General features: G+C 38.6%; 1 protein-coding gene across 1 annotated transcript in view; it reads right to left on the bottom strand.

Moving 5' to 3' along the window:
• LOC128260661 (neurobeachin) overlaps nt 1-26,216 on the bottom strand; it is a 183,926-nt gene that overhangs the window by 21,503 nt on the left and 136,207 nt on the right. The window contains 15 exon segments of the mRNA XM_052993823.1: nt 38-228; nt 344-534; nt 633-775; nt 1,093-1,345; nt 5,203-5,416; nt 5,932-6,071; nt 6,512-6,652; nt 9,301-9,386; nt 9,469-10,018; nt 10,362-10,508; nt 11,117-11,236; nt 11,333-11,459; nt 11,568-11,689; nt 14,603-14,799; nt 19,530-19,656. Of these exon segments, the coding sequence (XP_052849783.1) occupies nt 38-228; nt 344-534; nt 633-775; nt 1,093-1,345; nt 5,203-5,416; nt 5,932-6,071; nt 6,512-6,652; nt 9,301-9,386; nt 9,469-10,018; nt 10,362-10,508; nt 11,117-11,236; nt 11,333-11,459; nt 11,568-11,689; nt 14,603-14,799; nt 19,530-19,656 (2,749 nt within the window).

Genomic DNA, 26,216 nt, shown 5'->3' with positions numbered 1-26,216 from the left:
GAAAATCCTGGGCATAATTCTGGAAGGCTTGACTTACTTGGATTCTCCAGGCGGTAGTGACTCTCCGGTTCCGGGTGCCTTGTGTATAGGATCTGCTGCGAAATGTGCTCCGTCATGATCTCGTAGAGAACATTGTAAGTGGGCAGGGAGAGTGACTCCTCGTAGAGGAGCAACCGCTCTGCCAGCAACGTGTACAGATTGTGAGGTGACATCACATCGTATTTGCGTCTAGATGAGGGACAACAAATGAAGAAAAAGTAACGAGAATTTGGGTTAGAGTACTCCTTGTCAAAATCATGAACAAAACGAAGGTTTAACATCTCCCTATCTTCACTGTACTCACTTGTGGGTGCTGCGCGAAAGGAAGAAGCCCAGCAATTTGAGGGCCTGCAGACGGATCAACTGACTTTCGGCCGCCAGCAACTTGAAGATGCTGCGCACGCCGTGCTTCACATCAAAGGCAGGTACCATGGAGCTGGGATGCTCCGACATCAGCGAGATGAGCATCTGCAGCACGTCGTGCAGGTTCTCGTCCTGAATGTCCAACAATAAACAAGAAACAATGATTTAAATTCATTTCATTATAGATTTCTATTGGGCAGAGCAGTGAGTCACTAGCACAAATCACCCACCTCGTGCATGGTTGTCAGATAGTTGAGTATGCTCTGCAGCTCATCCTCCTTCACGCCATTTCCGATCATGATGAGCTGCTTAAGGAACAGCAGGATGTAGGCTCGGATGGCCAGAATGTCCTTCTGGGCCGGGCGAGGTCCGTCTGTTGGCAAATAGGAAAAAGAGAGGCATTGAACTACATTGTTTTAGAAACCAAAAACTTTTAGAGGTTTTGAAGACACAAATCAAGCTTTCTAAAATAAATTAACAAGGTAACTTTGGTGCCTTTATAGGTTTAGAAGTTTTAATGATTTGTTTAAGAAAACAAGGAAAAGTCTGTGTTTTGAAATAACAGTTTGGCTAAAATTAAATTTTAAAACATTCACACATTTTATTTGTTAAAAGCCTTTAAAAGCCACAGTTTAAGTTATAACCAAAGAGCTGTTGTTTTCAAGGCTACATTTTCCTGGATTTACTCACCCAGTCCCTTGGGAATGATGCCGCTCTTGGCCCTTGGATTGACCACCCAGTAGTAGTACTTGAGTGTGTGCACCGTCTGCAGGACCGTGCTGACCCTCCTCACATTGCTGTAGATCTGCGTGTCCGAGAGGAACTCGGTGGCCAAGTAGGAGTAGAGCCGCGCCTGGACATTCGCGGGCGTATATATCCACAGGGCTGGGTTGAAGAGGACGTGGTCCAGCAGCTGCCACGTGAGAAACGAGAAACAGAACAACTGCGGCGAATTAGTCAAGTAACTTATGCTGTCCTCTCACATTTCGGATGGGTGACTTTGTCTCATGGACAAAATGTGTGGGGGTAGCTCGGAAAGGAAGATTGTGTTTGTGTGTAGATATAGACAGATTATAGATAGGTAGAATATAAAGTTAGGGATAGGCGAAAAGGTTAAAGCGTGTGGATATTTTAAAAAGGGACAGAGAGTGCAGGTTTTAAAATAATGAGATTGATCTCGGTATACATACGGTTAAACATGAGTTTCGGTTTTTATTATTTTATTGTTGTCAGAGTTGTTGTAGTTGATGTTGATATTTTTATTTGGGTAGTAGTAGTAGTAGTAGAAGTACATATTTTGGGGTAAAACAGGTAACACATGCAGCAAACAGCATAACGGCAATCAACGAACATAAAATCAAATTCCAACGGAATGGAACGGAACGAAATGAAACGAAACAAACAATTGCATTCGGGTATTCATGAGGTTAGCTTCAAAAGTTAGGGGTAACACTTAACTAAACTAAATTAAACTAAAACTAGGCTAAGCTAGGCTAATTAAGATAAGGTTAAGACTAAGAATAAGTAAGGGCTAAAATAGTTTAAGAAAATAACACAGTTGTTTTACGTATATAAAATATGATGGCGAAATGACTTAATGACTTTATTAATGATATATCATGTGACCAAAATTATTGGTATTATCATTAAGATTGGCCTCATTTTTTAACCGAAAAGCTTTTTAGATACTCTTTTGCTTTTTGATGATATACAATGTTCTTTCCTTAAGATAGCCGCATATCAGCATCTCTGGAATCTAAAACACTGTTTAAAATTCTCTAATATTATAAAATATTCAAATTAAGTTTACCCAAGAGCTGTCTGTTTCGCAAAACTATTGCTCCACTGCTTAAATCCTAGAGCCCACTAATTGAATATTGCAGTTGCTTTAACTCTAGGCCAGTAAAATATAGCTTAATGGCATTAAAGTGTTCCAAAGGGCAACTTCATTAATCTGATTTTGGCCGGGCCCAAGCAAACTTGTTAAGCCATCGCCTCAACTTGTTGGATTGTCAAAACCAGTGTTCGCCAATGTGGTTGCCATGGGTCTCTGGCAACAATGCAACATGGTTTTCACACCCCTCAAAGTCCCGGGAAAATTCAACCTCTTTTGTAAAAACCCAACCCCACTCGACTACCGGAGAAGTTTCCCAATTAAAAAGCTGTGCACCGAATGTAAAATAAAAACGCAGCAAGCACCCCAAAGGTGCCACGAAAAATATTTGCAGCTTTTCAGCTCTTCGTTTTTTTTTTCACCAGAAATTTATTCATTTTGCGAAGGACAAGGGAGATTCGGATTGTGGAATGGTATATAGAGGGTGGGGGGATTGGAGATATGCGAGGCGAGCAATTAGGAAGGTACGATACGGTGCTGTGAACACAACTTTCGCTTCAATTATCCAAATGACACATTGAACAAATTGAGTGAGGAACGGAGTATGTGGGAAGGAATGCGGTAAGAGCACAGGAAAAGCCAAAGCAAAATCTGGGCTTGACGTTCGGGGTTTTAGGGGGGCTTGAGGTTGAGCTCAAGGTTTCCCCAGAGTTAATAAGATTATGCGGTTTATCGTTGCGGTTCTGCGGTTCTGAGGTTGAACAAAGCGAAACGGAACAAAATGGAATGAAGAGCGGAATGAGTTTGGTGGCTAAAAATATATATATTATATACACAAATCGATGAATGGGCGGGGATGATGATGAGATGTGAGTTTATTTGTATGTACAGTTGATGTTTAACAAATTACGCTAAACACAGACACAAAATGAAACGAAATGAAACAATACAACCAGTGGAACGGAAACGGAAACACATATATGTTACACATGGATATAGTATTTGGAATATACGCAAGTACAGAAAGTACAGAGAATTCGAGAATTGAGCTTCACCTGGTAGAACTGTTGTTGTTCATGTTGATTTTTATGTTGTTTATAGTTCGGTTGTTGTTGTTGTTTTGTTGTTTTTGTATTTAATTGTGTGGATGTGTTGGTTGTTAATGAGGCGCATTTGAGTTGAGTTATCGATAAGCGATCACAATAGCAAAAAGCGGGTAACGATTGAAATGGAAAAGCGATTATGAGTGTGGAACGTGTGGGAACGGTGGGTGTGGCAGGAAACACAGATAGAAAGAGAAAGAGGGCATTGAAGAGAGAAATAGAGAGCGAGAGTGAAATAGAGAGCAGACAAAAGAAGAAGAAGACAGTTAAGTTGTAGTTAATATATCTTCTTTTTGGCATTTCATTTGTCTTGCTGATTTCTGGCTAGGGAAATTATTAATTTTAATTAATTTCATTTATGTTTTCGAGCTGATCAAGCGAATTGAAGCGGTGCCCAGGCAGGTGCAAAGTGCAAGCGAAACGAAACGGAATGAAACGCATATGGATCAAATGGCGGCAACTGATCGCAATCGTAACGCAAGAAATGGAACAATTTGTTATGGGCTATTGATTGGCCCAGATTCCTTGAAGCACAGCACATGCAAAGTGCGCTAGAAATTCATGCAACAGTGTGGCAAGAAAAAATTCGTAGAGAAAAAAAAACTAAACAAGTGATGGTAAAAAAAACAATAATCAACGAATTTAATGGAATTAAAAGAATAAATAATACTGAATTCAAGAATAAGAAAAAGGGAAAGAGAGATTTTCAAAAAAATTGTATGAAAAAAAAGATTACTATACTTATTGATAATTGATTATAACTATTAGAAAATGAACAGAAACAAAATGTCAACCAAAAAATAGTTGAATTAAGCTGCGGCAATCTCTTTAGGGATAAGGAAATCAACTCAAGAACCAATCGTTTGGTTTCCATATTCAGCTGAGCTTAAATAATAGAGCAAAGACTCTGCTCTACCTTTGAACTAAGCGGATTATAGAACACAATGGGATTTTGTGGGGGGTACAATTCCTCCAGGTCGCACAGGCTGCCAAATGGCAGAAAACAAACATAAATATGACACAGATATACATATAAAATATATATGATTGTATATATATATAGCGTTTGGGTGAGTTGACGTTGGATGCTTGTGGGTATATGCGAACAGTACAAGTTGGAGTATATTTGCTTAAGAGATTCTCAAGTGCAGTTACTTATAACGAGAAATGTGAGCAATTGTTTAAGGTTGTGTTTACTTTTTTGAAAGGATTACGCAGGCCTGTGTTCAACTGTGCACCATTATCGTCATAATCATCATCGTCATCATCAAATCATCATCAACAAAAGGCAAAACACAGTGAGTGCGATATATAGAGTTAAATGTATATATATTAATGTGTGTGTGTAGAGAGAGAGAGAGAGATAGAGACAGAGAAAGCAACAAACAAGACGAGTTCGCATATCATTTTTGGGATTTCCTTCTTTTTTTCGGAGGGATGGGTTAACATGCCACCCGAGGAAAACAATCGATGGGCTGGGTTTTTGTTTTCATTTTTGTTTTTGTTTTGGTTTTTTTTTTGTCGGGTGTGAACGAACAACAAGAACGCGTAACAAAGTTGTAAATCAAATTCGCAAGGAGATTCTTAGCTGAGGGGCGGGCTTTTTGCATGCTTAACCACCCCCCAAAACTGGCACTTAAATCAAACTTAGTTATCGTAATATATATATATATATATATAGTATAATACATAGACATTTTACATTCATCACAAAAAAAACATGGCATGCCATTGACATTGCGCATACGCAGCGTGGTTTTCGATTTCGATTCGATCGTCCCTTCTTATATACTCGTATACAGTATTTATATTTAATAGATATACTAATTTTGGCAGGCATGTGAGCATTCACAACCGACTTACCTGCTTGAGCAGCAGATCGCTATTGGCCGACAGGCAGGTGACCAGATATTTGGTGAGGTTCAGAAAGGATCCAAGGACCTCGAGGGTTAAGTGTTCGCGGGAAGAGCGCTGCAGCATGAACGAGATGACCAGGAAGCCCCGGTTCTGGATCATGTGCTGCTGCACCGTCTGCGATGTTTCCACCAGTTCACAGATGAAGCCCAGCAACTTGGAGCTGTGGATATCATAATACATGCGATTGGTTCTCAATCAAGGCATACAAAACTGATTATAAAGTGTAAACTAAATCTATAAACGAGTAAAATAATTATTTAAATAGTCTATAAAGTGAAACATTTTATGTTTCGATAGTTTTTTTTTTCGAATTTGAATTAAATTTACTTAAATACAATTCATTGACTGCACTCAAACATCAATATTGAAAACAGGCAACTTTTAAATTTTTTATAATTTCCAATTATTTCCATGTTTATAAAGCCTAACAATTGTTTGTGAATATGTATAAAAAATAGTATTGTTTTGAATGGAAACTAGAAGAGATTAAAACATTTACCAAAATAGTCTTTCAAGTGAAAAATTATATTTTTCTTATCATAGCGGTAGTTGTTTTAATTGAATTTGAATTGTAAATGCTTGAAAATGAATTGACTGTACTTAAACGATATGAGTTGCTTCAATATTCAGTATTTTCGTATAGGTATATCATATATAACCCCTATTTTCGCTTACCACAGCGTGGGATCCCGCTTGATGTCACCCAGGCCCTCGTGGGCCATGTCTAGCTGCGAGAAGAGCGGGAATAGCACCTGGATGCCGCCAATCGAGTTGAGGGTGCAGTGTATCGAGTGCGTGACCACGGCCTTTACATCCTGCAAAAGCAAATTTCAATTTAATCAGAGGTCTATTAATCGCCTAAGCTGTCATCAGCCCCGTATTTTGCACGGGACACGTTTTGCCGTGCTCCATGGTCCATGCTCCTAGCTTTAAGCTTCAAGCTTCAAGCTCCATGCTCCATGCTTCATACTCCGGCTTCTGCTTCTGCTTCTGCTTCTTATGATTTGTGTGTTGTTTGCCCAAGAAATTACTACAAAATTTATTGAATAATTTTGCAGGAGTCGCTATGCCGTGCTTTCCGTTGTCGGGGGAACTCGAAACTCCGAGCTCGGACCTTTTGGCTAATAAGAAATGCCAAGGCATGCGCCGGTGTCGTAAAATTTCTGCATGAAATTTATGCTCCCTGGGAGGCGGGAAACGCCCATCCCCGACCTTTCGCCCATTTTCCACCTTTTTCCACCTGTCATTTACTCACCTGCAGCATCAGCGCATGCGGTGTGTGCACGAAATATGAAACATTTCCCTTGGGCGACGACTGCAGACACAATTGACCATCGGTGGCCACTGGATTGTACATGAACACGATGGCATTCGATAGTTTGCCATCGTACAGCACCTGTGGGCAATAGCAAAAACGAAAGCAAGACGAAGTTGAGTCAGTTGGTAGTTAGTAGTCATAGCAGGGAATTGAGGGATATATCGGGGGAATATCGGGGGTATAGGAAGAGTTTATATGGCAGGGATTAGGCCGGGCTTTCGGCGAGTCATCGAGTGGCATCGAGCTGGGCACTAAGGCAGGAGTCCATGGACTCCATGAACCCCACGATTTGTCCTCTTTCAGGTCATTGCAATTTACTTAGGCTTTGTCTTTAGCTTTGCTTTTGGCTTTGGCTTTGGCTTTAAGCTGGTACACAACAATCAACAAAAAAAGAAAAAAAACACACAGCAACAAACACACACACACACACAGACAGGAATGGCACGTTTACAAATGACCAAGGAAAAGCCAAGTTTAATAATCAGAAGCTTTAAATACCCAGCAGAGTTATAAAGTCTTCAAATATTACAACAAAATTCAAAAGTTTTAATTAAAAATATAATTAAAGAAAATATAGAACGTTTGTAAATTACGTACAAATTACTTAAATACTGTCTAACAGCAATGGAGTTTAAGTAGGTTTTGTTTATGCTTTGCAAACCTTAATAAACAGGAATCGACCACAAGTTAATAGCCTCAACAAGGAATAAGACTTTTTTAATGATGATCAGAAATTTATAGGCAGCTCTAGCATAAAGTCTTTCGTGCTCTGATAAATTCTGTGTAAATCTATGATAAACTCGGCTAGGTCGTAAACTTCTATCCCACACGCTCACAAACTCAATAACGAATCCGTGTGTGTGTGTGTGTGTGTTCTTAATACAAAACTATTCAAATGCTGTTCAAGAATATATATATATACAAAATATACACAACACGCATCGTTGCATTTCTGCTTCTTGTTCGGGGGCAGATTTTCCTCGAGCTCCGAGTTTTCTTCTCCTTTTAGTGCACTCTGGAAGTGTGTATGTGTGTGTGTGCCATAATGTAAGCTGGTGCTTGTGTTTTGGTAGTATTATTATTAAATATTTGTTGTTGGCTGCCTATTTTGCTACCTAAAACACACTTCTTTGCGATATTTTCAGGAAGAATTAACAAAGATGAAATTAAGCAAGCAATCTAGTAGAAAAGAAGATAAGCAAAATTGTTAAATTGCCTAAAATAAACAATGATCGTTTTAAAGAAGTTAAATAAAATAAAATGTTAAAAAAAATTTAGAACATACTTGTAAAGGATTTATATTATATATATATACTTTTCTTTCAGAAATTTTAATTTAAACATTGTTTAAAACAACAAAAAAGTATTGAAAATGACACAAAATTTAAATGTTAAAATAGAAAACATTAGCAACATCTTTTATAAAACTTTAAGAAAAGAAGTAAAATTATCCAAAAATGAATGTCTCTAAAATCTAAAACTGCTTTTACTAGTTGAGTGGGCGTTTCTTTTTACATTTTACATTTATTTCTTTGGCACAGTTTTCTTTTAGGGATCATAACTTTTGCCCACCTATTTTCCTACCATTTTCCCTTAAAAGCGCAATATTTGTGTGTAAATGCGATTGCGTGCTCACGTGTGTGTGTGTGTGGGGCCGTGTTTTCCCATCCCATTAACTCAACTCCCGATTTGGCACATAAAAATAACATTCAAAATAACTAAAGCACTCACTTTTTCGCCACCCTCCGCCCTCCAAAACATCCGTGTTTTTCCACTACAAAATGGCATAATACCCGGAACAGGTGAGTTTTGGGGTGGTATAAAGTGGGTGGCAAGTGAAAAGTGGGTGGCTGTCTACATAATAGCTGTTTCGGGTCCTGAAATGTGGAGCACACAGGCATAGAAAACGTTCTAGCGGAATATGGAACATGCGCGCCCAAAGATTTCCGGTGGGTGGTGGTGTTATTCTTGGCCTTAAATATTCGCTTTTGTCTGGGTTTTTGGTTTTTTTTATTTTATTTTTTTGTGGGGCGGTGTTTTCGAGACACCTGCCCGGGTATACGCTACATTTACTTCTCCCTGCTAAGAGCCACCATCTTTTAAACACAAAAATTGTACTGAAAAGCAAACTAAGGCTATCGATTTAATTCTTTTTAATTGCTCGTCGAAATTTAATTAACTTTTGCGCTTCTGTTTCAAGAAGAAATTTGTATTTCTATAAAGTACTACAAACTGTTTTAAAATACATTTTTAGCCTTATAACTTTTAATTGCTAGCAGTATAGTTTTAATCGATAAACTGTTTGGAAATGTGTATTACGGTAATTTGATTTAAAACATGTATAAAAAGACCGGTTAACATTTGAATAAAAATTTGTTTGCCACATTTTTTTAACAACAATTTAATAAACAAACCATGAACTTATTTTCATTAATATAATAAAAGATAAATTTTTTTTTTCTTTTTAAACTTCACCTTCAGCCTTAAAGCTACAAAAAATAGTAGTGAAATAAATATTTTTACAAAACTTATGAAAGCGGAATATTGATGTAAAAACTATCAAAAACCGAATTAACACCAGAATTGTATGAAAAATTTATTTGCTTTCTTGTTTTTTTTTGAGGTTTTTAAGATTTTACCACGAAAATAAAACGAAAATAAAAACATACAATACGATAATAGTAAAAGTAATAAAATAATATATAATAAAAACAAAGTTTGCTTACAGCTTTCAGCTGGTTGACCTCCTCAGTGTCGGCGGTTCCGACCATTGAGTTCAAGCTGCTCACGCTGGACATTCGACGCAGTTGCTCTGAATGGGTCCCCAAATGAAAAGTTGAATACAAATTATAATTATGAAATTAAAAATTGCAAATGAAAAGTAGTGTAAATACCAAAAGAAGAAGCATTTCCAGTGGGCAAATGGCCGAGCGGATCGTCCGCATTGCCAGACGATGCTGTTGTTGCATGTTGCTGCTGTGGTGCGACGGCATCATTGTCGTTTTGTGTCGCCGCTGCTGCTGGCAACGCCGATGATGTTGCTGCGGGAGATGTTCCTCCGGCTGCTGTTGTTGCTGCGGTAGAGCTACTGCTACTGCTACTGCCTGCCAAGGTCACTGCATTGCGGGCGGTTAAAACCGCTCGTATTTTCACAAAGGCCGCATTCAAATCAAGCTTCTCATCCGTCCAATCGATCGCACGCGCCTCTTGTTCGGCGGCCAGCGTTTGGAATTGCAACTGCAATTGCTGTTGCTGACCGGCGGCAACAGCTGCCGCTGCTGCATCGCCGCCCCCGGTGCCACTCCCACTGCCACCGCCAACGCCACCGCCCACTCCCGGTAGTGATGACGCCCCCAAGGTCGCTGGCAGAAGTTGAAAGTGACTCACCCGCTTGTGATTGTCCGGCAGATTCAGATAGCACTCGTTGTCGAATCGAAACTGCGACTGTTTTTCACACAGTGTTTAGTGTTTGTTTATTTGTATTGTGCAATTTGTTTTGTAGTATATTTTTTTTTTTTTTTTTAGCAGTGCAGCGGACAGGAAGTTTTGAAAAAAAACACGGAAAGAGAGAGAAAAAAGAGCAAAAAGAAAAGAGAAACGGCATATATGAACAAACGACGTTATTTCTGTACAGACGAGGACATTTTTGCTGCGGCATTTCGGCAGTGCAAAGTAGTGGTGCAGTGGTGCGTGCGCTTGACCATCGCCGGGCTGGCAATGGATGGTGGCTGGGTCCAGGGGTTATAGCCACCAACAACCCACATAACCACCACCTAACCCCACTTACCTTGTAACCGGGTCCCAGGCGATGCATCGCGCAGATCTGCTGCGTGGTCAGCGCCTCGCTGAAAAGGTAGATCGCCGACATTTGGCCACAGAACACGCGCTCCTCATCCAATTCGGGGGTGGCTCCTATGTAGCACTTGTCAAAGGGCTAGAAAAAGTTGCAAGAATTGGTTAAATGGGGAGACTTCTTAAATACAAAACCTAAATACGTTGCCTAAGACATAAATACTCTGATTAAAAGATTCAAAAATTAATCGAGAACTAATCGATAATCTCGAGACAAGGAAGATAGGTCTTGTCTTCATTGCAGTTATGCAGCTTCTTTAACTTATTATTTTACAGAAATAACTTATATTTCACAAAGTCTTGTAAAGTAAAGAAACTTTAAACTTTCAATAGTTGATAGGTATCGATATTTTCGATAACAAAATGTTTAAGTTATAATATTGAGAATACATAACGTTGCCAAAGGCAATAATTTACAACAATAGTTAGTGAATAAGTAATTGCACAAAATAATTATGATTGAAATAATGAGAGTCTCAAAATTAAGCAATGATATAATATTACTTGAACTTAGTTCATATTATATTTCAAAAGCGTGTTATAGCAATCAAGAATATAAACTAAATAATAATAAAACATGACAACATAAAGCAAGCATAAATTGATGCCATCTTATCAAAAAATACAATACAACTCGACACGTTTAATAAATATTTATAGAATTGAGCTTTTGAGATGCCCGATACTCACATCGTTTGTGGAAACAAACCAGGCCATCTCGGTTGAAGAGGCCAGCTGTCCATTAACGAGGCACTTGATTTCGCTTTTCGTCCAACGATTGTATATATACACTATGGCAATCATATACCACTGAAACAGTTACAAGAACACAAACAAAAAAAAAAAACCAAAGTTAGGCCGAAAATTCGGATGGTGAAGAGTGCTCTTGTGGGTGGATAATCTTACCTTTCGTGGCTGGAATTCATATTTGACACAATGCTGAAAGCCCTTGCCCTTGACCTTCATCGAGGTGAGAACAAGGCAGTTGCCCACAAAGTGCGCCGTATAGCCCACGCCCTTCGATGTCTTGAAGCTGTAAAAAATAAAGTGAAGTTTGAATTTATATACATATGTATATCCCACAAATTGAGGCATTCTTAGTACACAACGTTTTATGTTTAATTGCATTTTCAACACTCACCAGTAAAGGTAGGGCTTCTCACGCTCGATATTCACCGAGTTGATGGGATCCAGACGGAACCAGGTGGTGAAAGTAAATCCGTTCTCGTACGGCCACTTGGCCAAAGGCGGCAGGACCATGGCCTAAAAGGGGACAATGAAACCGAAAACCGATTACCAATCAATGCAAAATTCAATTGAATAATGAGCCATTTCCCATTTCGTCGAAACCTTGAGGAATTAGCATTAATAAGCCCCATAATTGACTTGGCACATAGAGACCAGAGAGAGATAGAGTGAGATAGATAGAGAGAGATAGCTAGATAGAGCCTTTAACAAACACCATGGGACCCCAACAAATAGACATCAAATTCCTGAAAACCAACCCCCCACACCCCCAAACGAAGCTGTACAAATCACAGAGGGAACTACTTTTTACTGGCTAGGCAAGTTGTGGCACATTCCATTCCGCACAAACTACACACGAATGTATTTCCTGTGGCAGCCTCAAAGCCATTCCACAAATGCAAATGCAAATGCAAAGACAGCTGGAGAATTCAACAGAAGAAGCCGCAAAACAGAAGTGAACTGAAATTAAAAGGAAATGAGCACATTTGATTTATCATCAATTCTGTGGCTTTACTGGTGGTCTGGTCGACACCGATGCTTGCCGAGAAGGATAAACTCGAGATGAGAGCAGCTACAAAGGAGTATAAACTTTTAACTTGGCTGGATGGGTAGGTGGTCAGGTGAAATTTTGCTGGCAGTTCATAAATTTAATTCACTTCACTTTGCCTGCCTCTTGCCTGCTTGACTTCCTGTTTAAATATTCGTTTAGAAATACCATTATACTATTTCTGTGGGTATGGCATTTGACATTATCCACTTGAGGCATCAAGACGTAATTCATCTCCAATCAGTTAACAAATATTTATACATTTGATATCCGAGTCTCTCATTGTTTCCCCTTCGAGACAGTCTTAAATATTATATGTAAGCCCAATGACAATTCGATTGCCATCAACTAAAATGTAAGTCCAAGCAATTATTGATTGATTTTGGTCAGTCCTATAGCTAATTTAGATAAGTTTCTTATTTTTGAATGATTTTTTGATTTTATTATGATTTACTTTAGTTAACACGTTTACAGCACCATATTTAAATTGATTTATTCCTCTAATTTTCAATATTTATGTTATTTAAGTGTTTGCTTTGGCAATTATATATTTTTTGATTAAAATAAATAAAATGCCTTGAAATGATTTATTTGACTTTAAATCAAATAAATTCGTCGCTGTAATTCTGAACACTAAATGATTAAATTTGATTTCCCATATAAATATTTATTTATAGGTATATACATTCTCATTAATCATTATTTGAGTTAAGTGGTTTGAATCCCCTATTGAAGTAATTGATTCCTTGCGATTTATTTTATTTATTTAACTGCTGAGTTTTTCATGCTGCTCTCAGTTTATTAAATCACTTGTTTGCTCTTGAACTCTGTGCAACTATTTAACCCTCTTACGAAGATCAAATTTCATTTACTTTGCACTTATCTAGTGGTCTCGCCTTTTCGAGTGGGCGATGGGCGACATGGTGACCACTTTTTGGGGCCGGAGAAGAGACCGACCGACTGGGTTAAATGGGTTAAGGCCTGGCGAACGTGACAAAGGCTGACACTGTTGGAGTTTTGCTGCGGTTGCAAGCAACTTTGCACCGCACACACACACACACACACACACACACGCTGCCACTCTGCCACATTTACCCAATTTTTCCCCCATTTCCCGTGACAGAAGTGGGGAGAAATGAGGGGCACAACCGGCGAAAAACTCAAATGGCGCCCGGGTGATTTTGGATTTTGGGTTTTGGCTTTTCCTGCAAATCTCATTATTCGAATCCCGTCGTTCTGTTGCAATCAGCACCATCAATGGCATTAGACGTGCATGTGGATCGCTGATCGGCGGTTAAGTGGATTGGTTGGTTTACCCCCCAAAAAGGCTGGCTAAACGGAAAATTAAAAAAAAATAAATAAAGCAATTGCGTGAGAAGTCCCCATCAAAAAAAAAACAAAAAAGACAAAATTAGAGGGGTCTGAACGGTGTGGATATGATGTGGATTGGACAGATAGGTGGATGAATTGGATCTATTTATTAGACATTTGGCGACAATTGCACAAAGCGTTCTCCGTGCGATGCTCGCATTTGACTTCCAATTCACTTTATGGCATTTTTTATGTGTTTATGGAGCATTGGACACATCGATAGAGTGTCGTGCCCCTCCCAAAAACACAAAAAAAAAAAACAAACAAACAAAAAAATAGAAGTGGTCAAAGGCACATAACAAAAAATACATAGCAAAAAATAAACACGAAGCTAGACTGGGGAAAACACACACATACACATTTCGAATTCGTTTTAAGTGCGACGCAAGTGCGATGAGGGCCCAATGTGGATTTCCCGCGAGACCTTATCCTATATCGAATGTGCCTTCGTTCCGGCCATTGCCAGTTGCATTCAAAGGGAGCACAATCCTTGAAAATATCAACTAGAGAGAACTCCCAAAGTGAATGGACCAGCAGGTAAAAGGGAATTTAATTACGTTTCTGAAAACTCTAAGACAATATATTTAATTGGTTCTTTAATTCAAAAACTCCTCTCACCTGAGAAAACCCATTATTGGGGGGTTACTACATATATAAATCAGTGATTTAAAAAACATAGTAAAACGTAGTAGCATTCCCATTTCTTTTTAAATAAGTTTGATAAATGTTTTCTTAATGGGCTCATCCTATGCACTATTATCTATCGCTAATCACTCAGCCATCGAATCAGATGGGCCATTAGTTGAAGCATCGTCAACTAGCACTATAATGCATACTTTTAGACACCTTTTTAAGTGATTTAAGAATCAGAGTGATGCGTAATCTCTTTTCAAATAAGTTTGATACATGTTTTCTTAATTGGCCCATCCCATGCACTATTATCTATCGCTCATCACCCAGCCAACGAATCAGATGGGCCATTAGTTTAAGCATCGTCTATTAGCACTCACCGATCCCTTGCGGCCAGGAAAGCTGAAGAACACGTCCGGTCCATTGCGGTGTGGCATCTGCCGGAGGACGTTCAGCAACTTGGCCGAGTGGCGCGGCCACTTGCCATTGGTGGCCTTCATCGTACCGAAGAGCAGCTTCAGCTCCTTCACCGTTATGCTGTAGCTGGCCAGCACGCCCAGCATCTCGATGAGCAGATCTGGAAGGGAGATAGGGAGATAGGGAGATGGTGAACAAATGGGTTGATTTATGTTAATGCAAATCAGGAGCTTATGAAACTTAAAAGACTTAAATTACTTTTGCCGTTCAATGTCCAACAAACTTGTACAACTAATTTGTCCTTCATAAATTACAAATTTGAAGTTCATAGAAGCACGGCTTTTAAATCTCTAGGGGTTTAAAACTATTTAAATATAAAATACGTTGGAGATATTTTTAATTTGTTCAACGCATACTGTTGGACACCTTTGGATATATACATAAAGTTTTCTTTTAGACTGATAATTTACAGATTTATATGGATACTTTATAAGCATAATAACATATTTAGAAATTTAATTTACAGGCAAATTGGATTGCCTACTTTAAAATAATGTCCAAAACTATCTAATGCTTTTTTATAAATCATAAAAAAAATATGAAATTATTAAGCATTAGGGTATTAAATTTTTATTGATTATACCAGCTTATTGTAATTTCCTTTGGAATGTTTTCTTCTAAATATGAAAATGCATATATAGAAAAACCAACTTTTCATTAAATAAATTACAACTAACAAGTGTGGTCGAATGTAGGAAAAAAAGTTTATGAGAGCTTGTTTTTATGCCCCCATAAACACACTCAGCGATACAAATAGAGATACAGAGTCATACACGCTAAATGTCCGAGCCATTAACTGCGGAAAGGCAGGAAATGGGTTGAAGGCCTAAAGGATATGCGCAAATGCTGCTGACAGCCTGCCAAACTCAACTGTGTGTTTGTGTGTAGGTGTGTGCGTGTATGTGCGTGTATGTGCGTGTGTGTGCGTGTTTGTGGCAACAATCAAGTTCCCGTTTTAGCTCAGGTGGCAAGTTGCAAATGCAAATGCAAATGCAAATGCAAATGCGAAACCGAATGCAAAGTCCTCGCGTTCACCCAAGTGGCAAGGACACGCTCTCTCGCAGCGGATGTTAAATGCTAAAAGACGGGGGGGCGTGGCAAGGGGCGTCGTAGGTGGGCGTGGTTGTGGTCGTGGCAAGGCCATCAGCTCTATATTGCATTTGATCTAGCATTGCCACTGCCACTGCGCGAATTGAATTCCAATTTAAAGCAAAGTCAAAAGCCCGTAAAAAGTTGCCACAACGCTTCAAATAACAGTCACAGTTTCAGAATCATTAAGAACATGCAATTATATACCAAATGACAAGATTAAAGGACAAGAGTTTTGCATTTGACAAACTATAAGTGGTCATAAGACTTAATAAAGAGGAAAGTGTTGGTCTTACTAAGAAATAATTAGAACGTTACCAGGAGAATAATGGTTTCTCAAATATAAAATACAACTTGCAACGTTTGTTAAGTAATTTTTAATAAAGATCGACTAGAAGAGCTAATTTAAAACCTAGAGTCAAGCAGATGCAAGGATATTTTCTTGCAATACTTCAAATAACTGCAAAGTTTCAATTGAATCGCAATATAAATTATGAAATATTAAAGGAAAACTCACCCGGGGTAAAAGTTTTTGAGCCAAAAACTATTTCCATCATTCATCTATGTTTCAATGAGCCACAAATATGATGCCCTCTCTTTCTTGCTTTGTCACCCTCTCCCTCACCTTCTCTCTCTCTCTGTCTGTCTTTGTTTCTGTTTCAGTCAGTTTTGAGAAGTTATGCCCCTTCTCGCTCGATTTTAGCCATCTCCCTCTTGTGAGGGAATTGCATTTTCAATCAAGTTTAGCCAAAAGCTTGGCCAAATAGTTATTAATTCCGGAGTTCAAACTGATTGCCTCCGCTGGCTATACCCTGTTCTCTCTCCCTCTCTCTTTCTCTCTCTCTCTCTTTCTCTTTCTCTTACTCTTTCGCTGTCTCACCTACTCCTCCGCCCACTAGCCACGCCCCTCCCAACGCCACCCGCCCCCTGCCCCTTGGGGGCAAGACGACGTCGTCTGGTTTTCCAGCGAATGCTGCTCCGCTATTCCCAAACTTCATTTGTAATGCACACTAATTGAAATGGGACGCTCGGGCCGTTTTAATGGCTGGCCTGTTTGGTTCACCTTCTGTTCTCCTCTCTCACTCGCACCCAGTGGGTCTTATTTAACACCCACTACACCCCCTCCACACACGCTCTCTGTACACACACACACACACACATACACATATGCTCTGTACCGAACATATATTTTAATATTTTTATTTTTGTATTAAAAATTTTGATAATAATGTTCTTGGCGGCTAAATATCGAAAAAGTAACGTTGAAAATTAACAAACTAAAAAAAAGGATGCATAATAATAATATAATGCATACATTTTTAATACATTAAAAATATTAAATTAGAAAATATTGGTTTAATAAGTTGGTGATGTAAAGCACCATTCTGTTTTTGCCGTGCACACACACTATTCAACACGTTTTTGGTTGCATGAACTCAGATATTAAGTAACTCCGGCAGGTTGTACCTTTGGGCCACTGGTTGTCCAACCTCCAACCTCCGAGCCCAATTCCCACTGCCCATTCCCTGCGGCATTCCCAAGACGACTATGTAGCCCACTTGGTCCTCAGTTGGTATTCAGCTCCCTGGCTTTTCCTCCAGCTTTTCCCTCTCTTCCAACGCCACACAGCTTCATCAGCATTTAATTACATTTTCCTTGGCATGCCAAAGTTTTTACTGCCCCAGCTCATCATCATCATTATCATCTTCAGCTGGTGAAGAGTCATTGGCAAGAAGAATATATATATAATATATATAATCATAATATATATAAAGAGCAAGAGAGGGGAAAGAGAAGTGAGAGCGTTTAACGCAACAATTTCTCTTATCAAATTTTTCCAATTGCACTGTCGACTTTTTAAGAACTTTAAGTTGGAGCCAAGAAAAGTAGGCAATGGATATGTGCTTCCCTAAACACAGATACACATAGATAACCACTCATACGCAGACATATATGTTATATGGAATCCGAGAAGTTGCTACTGTAAGCTGAACTTTGCCCGAGACAACGAACTTTTAACTTATCTAATTTCTTGGCAAGTGTCACGTTTTGGCATTTGTCAGGTGACACATACACACATAGCGAAACGAAGAAATGTGGGAGAAAGGACAGTAGACAGACATCCCTTATACACACAGAAAAATGCCGAATATTTGAATTTGTTATCTTTAGTATTAGATCTGTATTTTTTTTAATGTTTCATTTTCATAGCATCTGTTTTCCAATCAAATGTTCATCTTGATAAAAAAAAAACAGTTCTCTTAAATATACGAAAATAAAAAACATTTAACAAATATTTTAGCGTTTGAACATCATAGTCAAACTGAAATCTCTGCGATATTATTTGTATTGCTGTATCAAGGCAGGTAACAAACAAAAGCTAAAAACTAATATGAAATATAAATTACATAATATTAAAATGGTATTTGCATCAGAACATTATTTAACGCTTTCCCGAGCAAGTATTTTAGCTCCGAAATGTTTTTTTTTTTCGGTGTATGTATGAAATTATGTCTTTGTTTGTGTCCTTTCTCGTCTTTCTACTTTCTCCTTTCTCCGGGCTTTACACGCACTCACACATACACACACAGACAGAGCTCAAAAGTCAGCGACTGCAAATTGACAGCAGTTACAGTTCGTTAAATGCGGAATGAATAACGGGGAGGGGGTGGATGGTGGGTGGAGGTGGGTGCAGAAAGATATATGGAGGGGTGGAGTCAGTGGGTGGTGGATGGATTTTGTGCAGACCGCAGATGTGTCATTGACTTAATAAAATCAAAATCAAAGCCAAAGGCACGCACATGCTTAAGCAGCATGTGTGTGTGTGTGGGTACGTGTGTTAGTTGGGGGGTGTGGAAAACAGGGGTGGGCCAGAGGATGCTGCAGTGGGCGGGGCCAGCGAGGGTCGCTAATGAAGAGCAAATTTGTTGCCGAGCTGCACCGTTCCATACCAATCCCCCATTTTCTCTGGCTTTTCACTGTGTGGTCCATTGGGTGGTTGGGTGGTTTTTGGGCGGTTTTTGGGGCGGCTTAGTGGTTTTTCACAGAGGTGGTGGAATGGGGGGCGCAACTGGGCGTGTCAGTGCTGCTGACAAGCGTGAAATTAATCGAGAGGCAATTCAGCGGACCAGAGCAAAAGCAAACCAAAGCCAGCTTCGGGATCTATTCATACCAGTCAAACAATGGTGAAAAGTGTAAACTCCATTGTTCCACGAAACTGACAACTCTATAATGCTCCACCCAAATTTTGATTAAGCACCGAAACTGACCGAAAAAGGAAAGTTCTTATTATTAAGAGTTTTAATAGGAAAGCACTCAAAGTTGATAAATATTTTCCATTACTTTAAATTAAGTTTTCGATAATGTATTCAAGTCCATTTTAAGGGTCTTTATAAAGTTAAATAAATATGAAATACACACCCTCATCCTTAAACCTTTTTACAATTAGTAATTTTAGACATAAGAACATTTATAATTTACTAAATGAATACCATGTAAATACGTTAATAATTGGGATTGTTATACCTTAACTTAACAAAAAGTTCGTTGTTACACTTCTAAAAGTAAAAAAATGTAATTTGAAAACTGAGAAAATAAATAAATAAACATAAATCCGATTTCTTTTGCTGCCTGTTTAGCTCACATAGCTATTTCTTAACCATTATTGAACTCTTAACTTAGTTTTCTTATTGTAAGTAGATGAAGTTTATAATTTATAAACATTTTTAAAAACTTTCTTACCTGCCACAACCGTTTCGGAGCGCTGCAGGCGTACGAGGACATGCTCGATGAGGCCGACATCGGTGCACGCCTGCAGATTGCGGACACTTTTGCGCAGGATGGCAATGAATACGCTCCAAATCTCCGCCTGCAATTGAATGGCAAACAAAGAAAAGCTTATTTTAAATGGCTATCAACAAATATAGAGACAAGAATTGTATCTGTGTAACTGGGAGGACCTAAGAAAATCTCGAGAGGGAAAAAGTGTATGGCAAAATCAAAGTATCAAGTATTGATGTTGCCTTTTGCCCAGTTCAATAAGCAAAAGTAAAGTGCCTAATACAGACACACACGCTTACTCATACGCACACTTGCACACACACACACACACACATAGACATACAGCGCAAACAAAGGCAGGAAGTGGAAGCGAAAGGCCAAAATAAGCAGCTCACGCGCTCGAAAGTATGCAGCACTTATCTGCTCAATTCTCTCTCTTGTTCCTGAGTGTGTGTGTGTGTGCCTAATGTAAACAGTCATTGAAATAAAGTAAAATAATGGAAAGTAATGGCAAAATAATCGCAAGCCAAGACCGAGTTTTTCTCCTCGAATTTCGTTTTTCCTTTCAGCATTATTGCCTCAATTCTCGAGAGCAAAAACAAAGCGTTTGACGGTTTTTTATGATTATTGCCTTTGGCACACACAAACACTTGAATACACACACACACACACACAAACAGATACCATAGCCACACAAACATATACATTTGCTGAAACTGAGAAGATTGCACATTGATTGGCAATTGCAGAAAAAGCGTTGCGAACGAATATCGCTTTGAATATATATTTCTGTATTTCAGTTATTTCGGCTATTTTCACAATTCCGATAATAAGCTAAATAAAAAAAACAAAACAGAAATATTCAGGAATTTTATTTATTTAGTGACATGAGAATAAATAAGGGATATAGTAGCCTGATTATTGGTATGCATTGTGCTGATGTTTTTTATCCAAATTGGTAAAAATATGGACTTACAGAATAATCAAATTAATCAAAATTTTGTCCAGTTTTTCAGCAACTGAAAGGGCTAATATGGGGAAGGCCTAAATTTTATTTTTATTTAAATGTGATAAACACAGAGTTTTGTGATCCATAAACTTTTTAAAATTAAAGTTTTTTTTTTAATATTGGAACTATGAAACATATATTAGCTTGATATAATTGAGTTAACTTAAGCTTAATTTTCCCACTTCTCGCCTCGCTGTTTGTCTTTCTGTTTGTGTTTTCTTTTAATGTATTGCACACGCATAATTTAATACTCGGATTCAAAAATTGCCCACAAAAATTGACGCTTTCCTCGCTTTGCCACAAAATTTACCTCTGGGGGCTTTAATGTGCACCTGGGCTTTTGGAAAGCGGCTTGTTTATATACAAAATGTACTTAAATTACAAACTCACTGATGTACACACGTAGTGGGTACTGTTTTGAGAAATCAGAGATACTCTCTGTGCATTTTACTAAGCTGCCCCACAGGGCACTTATTATTACCCAAGGTTCTTGGTCCTTTGCCAGCTTTTTGCAATTTTCCGGACTTTCCAGCATTTCCTTGTTTTTGATTTCGGCTCTGGTTTTCCTCTGTTCCTTTGGTGGCCAAAACGACATTTTGTTACCCAAAACTCATTTATTGCCGTTTGTTTAACAATCGAAATGAAGTTTTGCTGAGCTCGAATTGTAGTAATAAATGCTTAAGAGATTTATATTAAAAAGTATTTCGACATTGGATTTATGTATTATTTCTCCACATAAATATTTTACCACAACAAATAATTTACGTTTTCAAATGTTGTTTCTTATGTTTTAAGGTCCTTTAGCAAGTTTTTTTATGTCTGCATCTTGATGCGGACTATAATTCATTTTAATTCTAAAAATGCATTTTCAAATGAAAAACACTTAATAATTAAGGCATTTTGATAGTGTTTATTTTCTTTCGAGCTCTTTAAGAATTTAATGTTTGATGTCGTTTGCTTCAAGATTAGGCTTATTTTGCATTTCTCTTTGTTATTTTTTGTTTATTTATTTTCTTTGCATTTTGGCCAATTTAATATATTGCTGCTGGCGAGGAGAGAAAACAAAACAAAAGTTGATTTGACGCCTTTGCGTTTGGTTTCTACAGCATTATTTCTTAATAAGCGCCAAGCGGGATTTTCTACCAAGCTTCCCGCGAATTTTCCACCTCCCTTAACGCTGTTTTTTCTGTTTTCTTTTTATTCCTGCCAAATCCCCTCGAACAATTTGCTCCCCATTTAGGAGGAAGAGGGCAAGGAGGGAAAAGATAAAGAAAAAATTAAATAATAAGAGTAGAAACTTCAGTCAGATTTTATTACGTAATTGGGTAGCAATTTCTTCATGGCCCAACAACAACAGGGCTCAGAGTTGCCGCAGCCACTGAGCACAAATTAAATTTGGCCTTTTCTACGCCCCCCTTCCACTAGCAGAATTTTTCCTTGCCGGTTGTTTTTTTTTTTTATATCTGTCTCTCCTCAATCATTTTCCATGGACAAACCAACCCCTCCCCCTTAAGTATGCTACAGAAATGCGGCTGCTTCTTTGAGCCGAGATTTTCCGACTTTCCTTCATGTTTTTTTTACCGCGGTACGCAGTCGAGCATTTTCATCTGCTTGTTGCTCGCTTTTCCATCTCCATTCTCCTTGGCCAGGTTAAATTGAGCATCGCTTGTCCAGTGCGGCCGGTCAAAGGCCAAATGGAAGAAAATTAAAAATTAAGTGCAAAGTTTGCCAAGATTTTGTTGTGCCCAATCCTCGCCGAAATAGGCAAAATACCTATAAAAGTCGCCCGCCAGAACAAGATAAAATTTATGCAATGGCAAAAGTTTAATTGCCTTGGCGGTGGATGCCATTTCATGCGACAGACAGAAAAATAGTACCTCCATGTAATGATGTAACATTTAATGATAAAAGTATGTCAATTTAATAAGTGATAAATTACACGAAAGTTTTAGTATATAATAAAAGCAAATTCATAAAAATATCATCTAAAAATCTCATACAAATAAAAACAAAAAAAAATTGACATTATAACACCAAATGTTAAAAAAGAAAAAAAAATATATATTCTTAATAATGTGTAGCATTTTTTGATACTACTATATAAACATTTTTTCAATTTATTTTCATGGAATCAATAACTAAACTTTTTTTATTTAGTTCAAAAAAAAACTATTTTATTCTTACAGTGTACAGTATCATGAAATTTATTTGCAATTTACTACAGTTGAGGCTCCTCTTTCCACATGGAGACAATTTTCTTCTGCACTTTTCTTTTTGTTTTGCACTCATTTTCCACTTTATCAGCGATTTGTGTGGGTCTCCTTGTCTCCCTCTGGCCCTCTGGATCTGTCGCTGTCTCTGTCTTTTGGTCCGTGGTCCTTGGCGCAGTCAAATCGTTTCGTTTCAATAGAATTTCAATAAATTTATCAACGTGTCGCTCTCGTCTTGGCCGCTTCTCCTGCTGCTTCTCTCCATCTTGATGCCATGGATCTGGCCGCCCTTTTCCGCCCAAAACCCAGCGTCCTGATGATTTTCCATTTTCCATTTGCATCCACCGTCTGGTTGAGCGTCTGCGATTTTTCCCTCTTGGCCCGTCGAGCAGAAACGGGCAATCGGTCGTATACTTTATCAGGCGACAGCGCATCGTTTGCATGCCTGCAGTGCGATTTGTTTTTCCTTGGGCCCCCTTTTTACTTTTTGCTCCACGCTTTTCCATACTTTAGTACCCCTTTCCCTCGATGTTTCCTTCCTTCCCCAGAGCCTCCCTAGAATGCCCAACCCCATGATCCTGACGCTTCGTTACCCCTATTCAATTTCAACACCCGCCCGTCTCTATCTTTATGTCATCTTTTTAGTGCCGAGCTGCAATCTCCTTCCTTTTTCCCAATCTCCATCTTGTCTTGGGCAATGCGCTTATGTGCTTCCTTCCTGGCCTTCCTTGCTTTCCTTGCCTTCCTTGTCCCCTTTTCCAACCATTTTCCACCCAATTTTCCCACCCTACCCACGACCCAAACGTGCCGCCTGGCGAGCCAACTGGTTCTCCCTTTTGCAAATCTGCTGCGGCTCTAACGGAAATTTATTATTGACAGCATCTGCCGCTGCAATGCAAACAACTGTGCAAGCAGAAGGAGTTTGCCGTAGGAAAATGGGGAAAATCATTGGTGGGTATGGCCGGGAAGGGCCATATAGCGCATATACGCATATACATGCAAAGTGCCAGAGTCGGCAATTTTGCAGACTAAGTAGCGTGTGCCTTCATCTTCATCTCCATCTCGGCAATGTCTGCTGGCTGGATGACTGAGTGACTGACTGAATGGCAAAGACACTGACTGCCATTGACGTTCTGCCACGGCTGATGTGCATAGCATTGACACAAAGTGCAGTCGTGGCCAAAAAGGGGGGTGCCGGAAGGAAATTGGGGGAAAACTCCGGGAAACGGTGAGTCATCTAAGCATGAGACAGGCGCACAAAGTGGCACTATTAGAGTTAGCTATTAAGCCAGTCAAATGTCACACATTTAATTGATTATCCTTTTTCAAGACAGGCAGGCAGACATTAATAGAATGGTCATCATTGGAAAATCACAACTCAAGCACCTTGTAGTAAACTGGCTTTTCTAAAACACAACAATTTTTCAGATCCAATAATTAAATTAAATTAAATTCAACGCATAAGCTCATTTAAATTGACACCGCGAACAAAAGCAATCAAATTTTAAATGTAAAGCTAAATAAATGAAATTATTTGTTATTTGCAATTATTAAATTATTAAACCTTCTTGGTATTGAAACTGACATATAAATGGGCAAATAAATTCATATTAGCCAACCATAAATAAAAGAGACTGAAATAAACCCATCAAATTTAATGCTTTAGTTTGTTATCGACAACTGACAAATATACATTTCAATTCATAAAATTTAATCATGCATTTATCTAGAAATGGTACAAAGCGGACTGACAGAAATCACTGTTTGCACTCATGAATTATGTAATGCGCCTGAAAAGTGGCGGCAAATCGTTTGCGACAGGTTTTGTGGGGTTGCAAAGCACGGCAGGCTATTCCTGGATATATTGCCATATCTTTAATGGACGTCCTGTCCGTCGTGTTGATTTTGTTGTTCGTCGTCGTTTGCTCGCTGTTGCAACGAGGAGGACGACGACTTGAACTCGAACTCTGCCGCGTTGCCACGTTGCCACTCAAGTGCCATGTGACAAAAGGGCAATCACTTGCCCTGACCTCTGACCCCTTGCTATTGCCCTTGCCTTTGCTATTGCTGCCGCCTTTGTCCCTCCACACAACTTCCGCTTTTGCTTCCTGACTTCACTTCCTCCCAAGTTAATTACACCAAAGCATTCCATTTCAATTTTTCTTTCCAGCACATTTTCTAATTTATTTAATTAATTTATGTCATGCTGCTGAAGGGTTGAGGTTTATTTTTTTAATGACAACAATTATATTTTGGCTTGCACTTTGTTTATCTCTCTCTCTACTACAAAATTAAATTAGTCGACATAACAAAATGTACTGGAGCTGTGGGTAATATTTTTTCAATGAACCAAGTTGAAACAGGAAACTGTACTTAGAACCCTTCTCCACATCACAGTCAATTTTCTATGTATTTATGTTATTTATTTTGTTTTTTTTTTTTTTTTGTGGTCATCTTCTAATGATTTTTATTTTGTCGGTGGGTTTGTTTGCCCTCAAAAATTATCTTTCGCAAATTAAAAGTTTCTTTCAGCTGCGGGGGAGAAAGGCAAACAAAGTTCGATGTGGCAGTCAACCCTTTTTGCCTTGCGTTTATTTCTTTTTTGGGTACAACACTCTACTAACAAGTTAATTGAGAGCAATTTTCAGCTCTCCCATCATTGAGTTAAATTTTCCCGGAAAAGTGCGGGGGTGAATGGGCTTGAGCTGTAATTAAGAATTGACCGAAAACGATTCCGGAGACCCGAGCACGTTGTCCCTGCTCAGTTGGGCATTAAGGTGTCACAAATTGAAAGCGAGCTGTGAAAAACGCGCTTAAAGTCGCGGCCTTACAATCGCTGAAGCCAGGCGGAGCAAAAAAAACCTTTAATAAAAAATCCCGAAAGGGTAAGAGGACTTTTGAAAATAAAGAAGGCTCAGAGAAAACGAATTATGTCAAGCTTTTGATGCTGTCAAGTGCCGCAAATTGAATTATGCACAAAGAAAAGGTGTCGCCAAAATCAACAGAAGTCTGTTTCCCCTTTTCCCACAACTCCTTTTTTTTTTTTTTAAATTGAGAGCTCTTCTTTTAAAAAACAGTTTGACAGTTTTTTCCTTAAAAGAAGACTCATTTAAATAAATTGGTATTTTAAAGCCGCACACTTTAGTTTGGAAATTATCAAAAAAGCTTATGTTCAGCATTATTTGCACTTTGTTATTAGTAAATAAAGTCAAATGTTTTTTTTTTTTTTTTTTTGCCAACTATTAAAATATTAGTTTTGCATTAATGCAAATACTATTTTAGAACTCCAAATATTTGCCCTCTGACCAAAGACAATGGAATCCTGAACTTGACAGCGTATTAAACTGCTGGCAAAACGAGGCTTTTTATAATTAATTCTTATGCAAATTCCAGGCTGTTTTCGACCGCTGAAAAGCACACACACTTTGG

The sequence above is a fragment of the Drosophila gunungcola genome (genome assembly GCF_025200985.1).
Source record: "Drosophila gunungcola strain Sukarami chromosome X unlocalized genomic scaffold, Dgunungcola_SK_2 000036F, whole genome shotgun sequence".
Taxonomy (NCBI): Eukaryota; Metazoa; Arthropoda; class Insecta; order Diptera; family Drosophilidae; genus Drosophila; species Drosophila gunungcola.
The sequence above is the reverse complement of the archived record's forward strand: the minus strand, read 5'-3'. Positions and strand labels throughout refer to the sequence as shown.